The sequence below is a fragment of the Nothoprocta perdicaria genome, unplaced genomic scaffold (assembly GCF_003342845.1).
Source record: "Nothoprocta perdicaria isolate Ctin4 unplaced genomic scaffold, notPer1 scaffold_172, whole genome shotgun sequence".
NCBI lineage: Eukaryota > Metazoa > Chordata > Aves > Tinamiformes > Tinamidae > Nothoprocta > Nothoprocta perdicaria.
The window spans coordinates 1,495,761-1,507,837 of record NW_020454894.1 but is presented as its reverse complement, the minus strand read 5'-3'; the positions used below and the strand labels follow the sequence as shown (position 1 = coordinate 1,507,837).

Below are 12,077 nucleotides of genomic sequence, written 5' to 3'. Positions count from 1 at the left end.
CTGTGTGCTGCGAGTTAAATTCGACTTCCCTCTGGCTCAACAGATACCATGACAGGTCTCTTGTGTAACTAATTCCTTTCCTTGAATTATGCCTGTTTATGGGCTGGCAGTTTATAGCTCTGGTGATTTTATCTATAAATGAGTTTTAAAAAGGCAGCAGTTTTTCTCTAACCGGAGCTAATCACCGAGATGTAGATCCTGGCGTATTTACCGAGCAACTGGAGGCCGGCAGCACACAAATAACTGGAAAACTGTAGTAATAACTCTGTGTATTAACATTTAGCTATTCTAATACCAACTTTCCACTGCCCTTTTTGGGTTTTGTATCATTTCTGGTTTACACTTAGATGTGCATTTGAGTACCCGTGTTTTACACAAAAAGCAGTCCTGTTAATTTACAGGAGATCCAAAGTTAAGAAATGTTAAAACTGTGAGTTTTCACAATTTAGCAGTTTCCCGTTGATCCCCCGAGCCCGAAGGAAAGGGACAGAGGCAGCCGGGTTCACCATGATCAGTTTTATTGCTTGAGAACCAGAGCACTCGTCGCTGAAGGCCTGGGGCGCTTCCGGGAGTCGGGGTCGTCACAGGCTCCGCCGCCTGGATGGGGGTCCAGGCCACGAGCAGCGCTCCCGCCTTCCAACCGTAGTGATTTACACCAAAATCAAGCATCAATCTAATGCCAGCACACAGTCCATGAACTCTGTAGTGTTCTAAATTAAATCAATAAAACATACATTTGTGTTTCATCAACAGACTCTCTAATCACCTTTTAATGTTGTATTTAGTGGTGGGAGAAAAATGTTCGTAATGAGATTATATTGTAGGTTGCACTGGGCTACTAACCCGGAAAAAATACACACTTTTTTTTTTCTTTTCTATTTTTTTTCTTTCTTTAACACTGTATAAATACAGCTTGTGTCCAATGCAGTTGCTACCTAAAGCAGACTATTATTTTCTTCTCCCGTGTTGTTATTGTTTTAATATAGAATACTTGGCACCATAAAACAGTAACAAAAGACAGACAAAAAAACGGTTTACAAAATTCTTGAAAGTTACACCCAAACCTACCTAAGAACTTCACATTCAAACCTTAATATTACATAGAAAGAAGGGATTATAGGAGTAACAAAGTGAAACTACTAATATATGTGCTATATAGTATGCTATATATCTGTATCCAGAATGGCACTGCTATATATTATTGGTAATATATAAATGTTATTTGTTGATATACAATTAACTAAACCTGCTAAGGCTCCAACACTAACTGCTGATATGGCACTCAAGCATTCATATTGGAAAGTATATTTAGCGTAAGTTTTGGTCAGGTTTATAAATTATTTATATATCTGTGTATATATACACACATACATACATATATATACACACACATATATATGTATGTATAGAAAGCAGCTGCTGTGTGATTCAAAAAACCATGTAACATGGCAGTATAGTAAATAACATGAGAAAAAAAAATCTATAAAAATGAAAAACAAAATACTAAAAATTAAAACACAAACCATAAGCCTTGGTCAAAACAAAGACAACACCATTTAAAACCATCGATATCTCTATCTATACAATCCAATGTACAAAACCCCGAAGTGGTAAAGATATATAATGTTAGGCATGACACCTTTAAAAGTCTATAATATGCTGAAGTAGCTTTTCCACATTGACAAACACTTATTAAAAGTTGAAAGTTGTGAAATCTAAAATACATAACATCTCTGCTGTCTACTTAGAGTTTTGGCAACAGAATCGTGACATATATATAAAAAATAATTCCACATTTCTACTCGATGTCACATGAACATACAAGACAGTGAGGTATGTGAGGCTTCTCTCCAAGAGTCCGGATGCTGAAGCATAGTGTACGATCAGCAGTCTAAAATGTGGCACTCGATTTACCAGCACGGCTGTTGTGGTTGTGTATCTCGGTATGCTGCGCTTCCCTTCCCTCCTTGCTACAGTGTGGTTGCACGGAAAATCTTCTCATTCCGCAGGCATCTTTTTCCTGTTGCGGAATTGGCATTTTTTTTTAAAAAAAGGAAAAATAAACACAGGGGAAATGATATAGAAAATGCAAACAGAAAGGGAAAAAAATTGATATTTACCACCACATCACTGCACGACACAACACTTGTGCACATTTGCAATAGGTTTACCTGCCCCTGCGGCTATTCGAAAGGACAGGAACACGGGCTGCAGCAAGGTAGGGAAAAACAGAAGTTACATGTGGGAAAGGCAAACATTTATTTTACAATCTGTAATAAACAGGACAAAACCTCCCCTTTAGCCAGATAAACAGGACAAAAGCTCCTCTCTAGCCGCGGTGCTAGTGCCCTGGCCCGCTGGAGGTGCGGCGGCCGCGCGTGGCTCCGCTCTGCGCCCAGGAGGGCAGCGGGGATGGGGCCCGGGCCGCACAGGGCTCCTGGTGCCAGCGCTGCTCTGCAGCACCTCCTCGGAAAAGCCATCCCCAGGGCCCGAGAACTCTGACGGCCCACGTAAATATGTGCATACTGGTGTAAATTTTGATTTGTGCATCCCAGCGCGAGTATTTAAACGCACGTGATCCGTCACTGAGCTCTTTTTCAAGAGCTGTAGCACAGCCTCTGGGATGGATGGGTTACAATTGCTGCACGGTTGGCAAGTTTTTGCAAGTTTCTAGGTGACTTTTGAATAGATATAAACCATAAAACGCTGTAAGTGCTTTTGGAGGCCACCTCTTGCCCCTTTGCTGTTTTTTTTCCTGAGAAACCAAATACCAAATTTTGCTTAATTTCCAATTTAGATTTAGTATGACACCTTCAGCATAAAATACCATTTGTAAAATTCATTTCATATGATGTTTACATAAACCAATATTCTTTTTGTTACCCCATTGGAATGGCCAATATATTACTTAAATAGCAATCAGCCAGGCACAATATTAATTAAAATTGTACGCTGGAAGCACTTTTGACAACCCATTGCAAATACTATGCTTCATGGAAATTGCTTTAAGGGTACACTCAGCTCTTCCTATTCGTTTTTGGTTGTGTCCTGTCTCACGGCTAGCTCACATCATCCTGTGCTTTATTTGGTATCACACACTATATACTCTCAACACATTGTACTGATTTCAGTAGAATCAACTTTTTCAAACATTTCAAAGGCTGAGCTGTAAATTTAAAATGAACTTTTAATATGCTTAAATATAAAAATAGCAGAAACTAGTGCAAACATTCTCCTTCCTAATCAAACTTAGTAAATTTAATGCTGTAACATTTAATTACCTTGTGATCCCCCATGCAGACATTTGGCCCAATGTGGTCATATATTACTATCTTCTCATCATTTTCTGACTAATTAAAAGAAAGAAAAAAAGAGGAGATAGTCAGAGTTCAAGTATGCTCCAGGTTACAGAAATAGAAAGAAATACAGAAATAATTTATGTAAATAGCTGAAAATGGTTTCTAAATGGGGGCATATTAAGACCTTTGCCTGGTGTCTCTGGAGAAAAACCACACACAATGAATTTTCTCATCCAGTTCTGCTTTCAGTAACTTGTGCATTTTGTTCACATAAAACAGATGATGAAATCACTGCGGCTACTCCCTGCTTCTGCGAACTTAAAAACTTTTAGTGACGTTGTTGTCATTTATGGCTGCATTCAAATCTTTTGTATCTATTGGTTTTGACACAATCCTTTTTTTTAACAACAATGAATTTTTACTAAATTATGTGGGATATGTGCTTTCTTTGAATAAAATGTAATCCATATTGCCATGTAAGGTTATTTTCTTCCCTCATACAGGTTATGTTAAATGGTCAGAGACATGAATGCAATGTCTACAGTTTATGGCCGCAATCTTTTATCATTCCTAGGAGAGGCATTCCTTCATCTGAAAAGAGCATTAAGGATTTTAAGAAAATCAGCATCAAATGAAAGATGACATTCCTCCAGCTTACAATATGAATTGCCTTCATTTTGTTCCACACCAAAGTTTATCCTCAAAACACTGACTTCTTTAGCATTTGTAGCTTAATGAATAATAAAATGTACTCATTTTCCTGACATTTGCAATAAATACGTGACTTTTACAATCTGTTTTGTTTCTCTAATGCAGTACTCCAGGAATAAATACAAATACTTAGGCACACAAGGCAATTTCTTGTTATGCTAAATAATTCCTATACCTAATTAAATCTAGGATCTGCACATCCCAAGTCTCTAACACAATCACAGATGTGCTTTAGTTTGCAATACTAATTTATTTTGTCTGAAACAGTCAAGACTTTCTCATCTGTAATCGTTCAAGTTTGACTGGGCAATAACTTTCTATAAACAGCAGCATTTAGGACTATAAAGTTAAAACTGAATTATCTTTAATGTAGTAAGGAAGCTTAAGGTCAGATTTACTTTATAGTGTGGTTGTCTGCCAAAAATATAAAAACATAACCTTCTGCGTCGTATGCATGAGCACTTTCCAATATTTCAAGATTATAATGCCACTAGCTTTGGAAGTGAGGATACATTCATCAAAAGCGACTTGATAATTTACAAAGGCAGAATAAAATTGTGGATTTTCAACTGCATAATCTTTAGACAGATAAACAAATTACAGCGGTGCACAAGCAGAAACAATGCACACTCGGCTGCGCATTCATTACTTCGCAGTGCCAGGCAGCACCGCGGCTCCCTAGCAGTGGGCAACCTTTGGTGTTTTAGGGCTCAGGAAGCATAAAATAACATGCTGGTGAGGTAACCGACCGTAGCATGATAGATGATGTTGCATGAAAGCTGTTTACAGCCCCATGTCTGTACAATCTGCAATGCCGCGCGTGCAGCTCCACGCGCACTGCTGCAATTGGTGCTCTCCTTTCTTTAAGTGGGACTAAAAATGCAGACTTACTGCATTTTTCCTTTGAAATAAAACACAGATTTCCTGAGACAGAAAAATAAATTATTCAGCTGCCTATAAGAAGGATGAATATGGCCAAATAATTACATGCATAACAATTTTCAATTGCTAGCTACAACAAAAATTCTTTAAAAAGTGGATGGACATTTCAACTTTGTTATACTGTGATCAGTTAATTAAAATGTGCTGTCAGTCTCATAACTTTTTTTTTTTGAAGGTTGAAAGCACAAGCTTCTGTAGTAAGTTCTCAAAGGTAAGGCATATATGGCTTACTGTATAAAAATCACACAAAAAATAACAAGGTCATTTTTCCATTTCCTCTATCAGGTCAATATTTTTTTCCCACTGAATATTTTCATTAAGTTTTTGAATGGGCCAGAATTTCATTTTTGAGTTGAATAAGAGGAGTTAACTCCTTCACTCATGTAGAAGTTCCGTCAGTTAAACGCAGATTTGGCCCCCTTTCCATCTACAGTTTTGTATGCCCGGCTCTGGAGATGCCCCAAACTGCAGGATCAAATCATACACACTTATAAAAATGTTTTGAATGATACAAGCATCTAGGCTTCCCTTCCTTGGAGAGGAGGCACTGGACTAACTGACCTTGTGACTGGGAATTTCTTTAGCGCGCTCTCTTTGTTTTCCTGTGTTTAATTTTCTCCCATTATATCCAAGTTATACCCCTGCAGATAATCAAAAAGAATTCCTTTCCCTTGGCGCTGTTTACACTGCTCCAGCCTTTGTGTACCCTTCTATCTCCTTATTCATGGCTGTGAAGGGAAACCTGCCCTCATTGGTCACTCTTTCCATGGTTTTAATCCTTTGTTCTCCAGGAATTCCACGTCGCTGAGTGCAACCTGTAATATTTTGGGGGACAGCCTCACTTTTGCTTATGGTATTTCTCCTACATGAGATCAAGTAACATTGATCTTGACATCACTGCTCTTACTGAAAGGCTGTTGGCTTCACCATGTTTTTTCATCAAACAGCGTAATGCATGCATTGTTTGGCTGTATTACACAATGTAATTGTTGTATATCAATCAGCATAATGTTTCCTTTACCTTCCTCTCACGATGATTAAAAAAAAAAAAGATGAATAAAATGGCAATCATTTAATTAAAAAGCCACTCTACTCCAACACGAGGCCCATTCAGACATAAAGCAGTGCAGGCGGCCGGGGCAGGGAGCTCCTGAGCACACTCCAGGCCTTGGGCATCACCAAGAAGACCTCTGTTTTGCTCCCAGAGAGGCAGCAGGTCCAGGTTAGTTATAATTTTTTACTTATTATTTTTGGATGAATTACATGGCCCATTTTGTCAAAGAAGGATGCAAAAGCGCTTGAGATGTTATTCCAAATTTTCATCTCCAGAGGTCAACACACGGCCCGTGCTGCAGTTCACAGGCCCAGCTGCAAGCTTCAAAATCCATGCTTCACGTGCTAAAGGGCCAAATCTTCCCACCCAAAATTTTGGTGGAACCTTCAGGATACCATGAAGACCCCCTACAAGAAAATGTGGGAGGAAGTGCACTGGACTGAAACTCGAGTAGTTACGGAAAAAAATGTTCTCAGTCCTTCAGTCAGTTACATACTGCAAAGCAAACAGTCTAATCATGAGATAAATAACTCTGATGAGAGAGAGAGGGAGAAGGTTACAAACTCCAGAAAAACACGTTTTGAGGGTTTCTTTATGTTAAACAGAAAAGGAATGCCATGAAGCTGTAGAATATGATTTTATTTGCAAAGACTGTTTGCAATAACTCATGTTAAGCGGTATTAGCTATGCAGGGAAACCCAGACAACACGTCAGATGCCCCTAGGGCAGCTTTAGAGAATACAATTCTCACGATCAGGAATGCAGTAAGCACGAGGCAGCTGGGCAATGTGAGGGGATGACAGCCTCGGAGCAACAGTGCTGAAATGCTACAGCACATGCAACCTTGCCCGGGAATCCTGAGCTCAGAGCAGAAAGGCAGGGTGACCTCCCTGTATCATGCTCTGCTTCCCTGATGTGCTCCTAGGACCTCTAGGATACTGGTTGCCAGTGCAAGAGGGACAGGTCTCTAGTGCCACGACTGAGCACAGAGGAAAAGCAGCACAACACATGCTGTGCTGCATAACTGGTTCACTCACTTCAGTGTTTCTAAGGAGAGCAGAACGTGGAGAGGAGCAGACAGGAGAAGAAAACTGGAAGGCTCCTGAACTGCATCCCCATCACTTAAGCATGGCTATACCATTGCCAAGTTAACCAAATCTGTGAGCACTAGGATCCCCAGAGGAACCACAGATGCTGAAAGAATTGCAAAATATTTATGAAACTGTAAAAGAATGTCCAAACTTGGGCATGTAACCGAGGTGCTGAGGTGACAAGCCCTCCTGCTGCAGACTCCCTTGTCAGCTGATGGCAAGAGAGGTTTCTGCAGGGGAGCTTTGGCCCATTTGGGATCCCAGGCATCCCCGGGCAAGGCACAGCTCTCACCACCAAAACCGGAGGGAAGCTGGACCTACCCTGCTCAAGGGCCGGGAGCCAAGGGCTGCCTCACGGGCTCTGCTCCCAGCCCAACCTGCCTCTGCCGAACACAGGAGCGCCAGGAGGAAGCGGGGAGGGTGCCGGGCTGTGCTCACCTTGAGGATGAGCTCCTTGGCGGAGTGTGACATCAAAATCCTGTCACACCATGCTGGACATCTGGTGTTCATGTACTGCTTTCCCTGGCTGGAGTCTTCACTGTATGGGTAACTGGGAACAGATCAGAATTGTGGCCGTCAGCAACCACCCCAATGCCACAAGTTCAAACAGCAATGCCAGCTTAAAAACTGAATTAGAAGGAAGCAGCTGTTTTTCAGTACCTCTTTCATACTTATTTCCCTTTATCTTCTCTTTTCTGTCTCATGAAATCGTCTAGCCCTATTTCTTTTCCCTACAATCCTACTTCAAACTAACATATTAAGACGTGTACATGTTTCAAAACTCTCACCTCTCATTTTTTGTGTGTGCAAGTGTGTAAAAGCAACAAATATTTATATATGGAAATATAAGAATCAGTTCAACACAACTCAAGTGCACAGCTGGTTACTGGACACGACGACGGCAGAAGGTGAAACAGGAGGCCTAGGTAACAGGTGTTTTCTAGCGGGCTCTGTGCAGTGCACTGGCATCTCCTCAGCTGGACACCAAGCTGGTCTGCACAGGATGCCCATGGTGACAGTGAGGGAGACCTGGCAAGAAGATAGGCTTTTCTCTAAGGGAAGTAATGGCTACAGATTTCCAAGGAATTAGCAAGGTGGGTGTGGAAAATGAAGTGGAGGAAGCAAAACCAATGACGGTGTGTTTTGTAAAGACATTTGGAACAAAAAATTATAAAAAGTGCTAAAGTGTTAGGTTTGTACATATTGTATACATATATGTATATGTATAAGTGTGTGTGTACTTAAACTAAAGACATTTGCATTTTATTCTGCTCATTGCTGAACGCATTCAGGAATGGCTGCATTTGTTTTCCAGTACGTATGTTAAGAGGAGGCTCTGGGATTGCCACAAACGAGCTTTGAGTCCCAAGACGCGCTTGCCCAGCACGTGTCTGGGCGCTGCTCGAGGCGGGGACGCGAGGCCACCGCCGCCGCACGGCTTTGCAAGCGTGCTGCCATTAGCAAGATTAGCCGTGGCGTGGAGCCAAGGGCAGTGCGCGCCAACAGCCAGCGATCGCGCTTCCTTTTCCACCTCATCAAACCTAACAAGACTCATCTTCAAAACATATTATGAGAATTCAATTTGCTGCTTCACTGACATGCAGAAGTACAGCTCATTTCTGACCGCCTGTGAGATACCCTGATGATGCAATAGGGCTGCCTGAGGAGGCTCTTTGTCTGCAATTTAAGGATTGACTTTTTCTGGTAAACTCTCACTTTAGTTACTCAAGATCCCCATACAACACAGGCTACTTTTTTTATGACAGAAGCTATCAGGATCAACTACATTTCACATAATCTCTCCTTCACAGCAGCAACCATACAGCTTTCAGAGTATGATGCTCTGTAACTGGAACGATCTGTTACAATACGTGTTCGAGCATTTAATTCAAGAGGCTTTATTCTGCAAAACAGTATTTATCAATTGCTTTATCAATCTCAGTGTTTTCACAGGGCAAGAGCTACTGCCAATTTTTCAAGGTCCTTAGTGCGGATCACCCAGTCAAGAAGTTACTGTAGTTTACAAACACCGCCGGCAGATCGGATTTCTAAAGGCCCAGATAGAGATGAAAATAGATGCTGCAAAAGTTAGCCAGGCCTAATGATCGGTCATTAACAACTGAATGTGCTGAAGTGCGTCAAATCCTGCTTTTTGCACCCCACATCCTTCCCCGGGCCAGGATGCGTGTGGCTTGGAGGAACGCGGCCCCCGGCCCATCACCCCAGGGCCGCCTCCTGCCTCTCCTGCTCCTTGGGAGATGCTGGGACCCAACGAAAAACACCAGCTGTGCAGGGCCTGGAGAAGAAGGCAAGATCCCTGCCCCGTGTCTTCCTCCCCAGCAGGGCTGTGACCACTTTGGAATGACCAGATCACCAGGACGGACCCTTTTGTGTCCCACGAGGTACATAATGGCTCAGTTCCTAAAACACTATCATAAATCTCCTAGGGTTTACTATATGCCATTTATCCTATTTCTTTTTTCAAATAAAATCCATATCAGAAGCCTCTAGAATAAGACTGAACAAATTTGCATGAAACATATCACTGAATGGATGCTATTTCAGAACAAAATTTTCCAAGCAACACCTATCTCAACACCCATCTGACGGCAACTGCAGCATCGTGTGGTTGCTGAAGATTCTCCCTTGCCTGGGCTGTCCCACAAGGGCTTTCTGCCAAGTGCTGCCCTGCATCCTATAAATGCAGGACAGAAAGAGCACAGCTCACAGTCTGGGTCCATGACCACCAAGGCTGCAGGAATATCCAAAGGAATAACTAACAGCAGTGCAGATATGTTGGGAAAAACAAGCAGAGTGTAAGGCATAACACTGGTTTGACTTCTTCCAATATAAGAACCACCAGGATAGCACAGGCTTAACATGTTCCTCAAGAAACTGTTAAGTATTTCCATTGCCCTCAGTGGGATTAAAAGACTGAGTGTGCTAATACACACTTCTGCTCTTAACTTCTTCACTCTTCACCATTTAGTTCCTCCTTTCTTTTCACTCCAGCCCACTTCTCATCTGCTTCTTTGGAAAAAAAAACATATAGTCTGATTTAAAGGAAAAGGTTGTCTCATATCAACCTTTCTCATATCAAGCCTTGTCTCATATCAAGCGCACTGAAACAGCTTTGCTTTCCTGGTATCTCCAGCCCCTTGCTCCAGGCAAGGAAGGAACTCACAGTTCTTAATTCAAAGCTCCATTATTAATATTAGTTAAGAGATTTTCTGGTTGGCTAAAGATCTATTAGATTTGCTTAAACAACTACAGATTTGCATAAAATAATTTTAAGGATTCTACATCAAACACTCCAAGAAATTCCGTACTGATGCCTCTAGGGGCAAGCTTCATTCCACCATGATGGAAGTCCGGAGCATCAATCAGTGGTGACTGTGGCAGAGAAAAAGCCAGCAATTTTGGCCCCAAAGCTAGAGAATAAAGAGCATCTCTTTTTTTTTTTTTTTTTTTTTTTTTTTTTTTTTTTTAGGGTAGCATTCTGCCTTGACTACCATCTACCTTGTTCAGAAAGCAGTGATCTTAAAAATGAATAACAGGTAATTTATGTAGTTAAAAAATGGGGCATAACAGATTACAGCCTCTAGGCATAACTGAAATATAAATGATAAACAGATATAATGCTAGCCCTTATATGTGTACTATTTTTATTATTTTTATTTTGCATATATTATGTGGAGCAACTTTGCTGCTCTGTTTATAAAACTAGCAAAGTTAAGTTGAAATCTGGGACCATAACCACTTGTGTTTGCTGAATATAATATAATATAATATAATATAATATAATATAATATAATATAATATAATATAATATAATATAATATAATAGCAAAGAAAAGCACATAATTGTCCCTGGGTGCCGGTCAGAACAGCGGGAGGCTGTCTGTGGATGGACGTGCTGGTGGACGGTGGACAGACACTTTCGGAGTTAAGACCTCCCATGCCAAGGGCTCATACAATTTCATTGCAGTTCTTCAGGATTTCTACTTCTTCCAACAATCTTATTCTAGCTTCTTTTTCACTTTATTTCACAGTTGCACCCATTTTATCTAACCAAAAGGATTACTGCCAAGAAGGTTTTCTGAATAAAACTTCCAGACGGTAGTAATTAGAGAAATGCAATTAATATAATGTGAAATGTTGTCAAAATTTAACCGAACACTTAACTAACTTTGTTAAAGAGCAGGTTTTTGAGTAAACCACAGCTATTACAGGTAATATGGAGAGGAGCTTCTTGGCAGATGTGTGGGGAAAACAAAGCTGCCTGTCGGCAGTGCTGCTCTATGGCCCCGCTGACAGGTGCTGTCGCACGGGGCTGGGAACCTTCGCAGAAATACTCACTGCAGGGTGAAAAGTCTCCCGACATCATAAACCATCCTGTCAACGGTGTCATAACTCGAAACATGAGCTGACAACACAAGGTCCCATATTAACGTCTCCACAACTGGCATTTTCGAGCAGGTAAAAACGCTCCTGACGAACCCTTCTCTTGGGCAAGAAGGGATGAGAAGCACTGCTGAGGTGGGCAGGATACAACTTCTAACTCTTCCACGTGGAGCAGTCACATTTCGAGCTCAGAGCCCGACTGGTCTTGCACAGATTGAACATAGTAATTGTGGGTTTTGGGGTCACTCTGACAAATGCGTGTACTATGTCTTGATTTATCCACAGGTGCTTAGGCAAATTTTATCACGTCTTAGGGACTTGAAAATATATTTTTCGTGTTCAAAGACTACTCACTGTCCTCTTTTATTCCTCTGACCTCTGCCATTCTTGTCTATTAGCTGTCCCCTTATTTTGTGTTACTGCATCTGATGGGACGGAGTTACAAAGCACTCTGCAGTATTTTAACATTTTGAAAGAAAATCCACAGGCCACGGGACACGCTGCTCTTGGCCTGCACTCGCGGCAGCAGAGCAGAGGTGCAGCGGGCTCTGCGTGCAGCGCGGCACCACGCGCAGC

The 12,077-nt window shown here is 41.4% G+C and overlaps 1 protein-coding gene across 2 annotated transcripts in view; it reads right to left on the bottom strand.

The window, feature by feature from the left end:
- Nucleotides 1-634: 634 nt before the first annotated feature.
- The window catches only part of INPP5A (inositol polyphosphate-5-phosphatase A), a 130,460-nt gene continuing 119,017 nt past the window's right edge, over nt 635-12,077 (bottom strand). Inside the window, exons 12-15 of one of the 2 annotated variants that reach the window (XM_026036219.1) lie at nt 7,536-7,647; nt 3,282-3,350; nt 2,121-2,208; nt 635-2,020 (exon numbers count right to left, since the gene is read on the bottom strand). In XM_026036219.1, coding sequence (XP_025892004.1) covers nt 2,128-2,208; nt 3,282-3,350; nt 7,536-7,647 — 262 coding nt within the window. In that variant the 3' untranslated portion in view covers nt 635-2,020; nt 2,121-2,127. The remainder of the gene's footprint in view (nt 2,021-2,120; nt 2,209-3,281; nt 3,351-7,535; nt 7,648-12,077) is intronic. The other variant, XM_026036218.1, reaches the window with a different exon arrangement.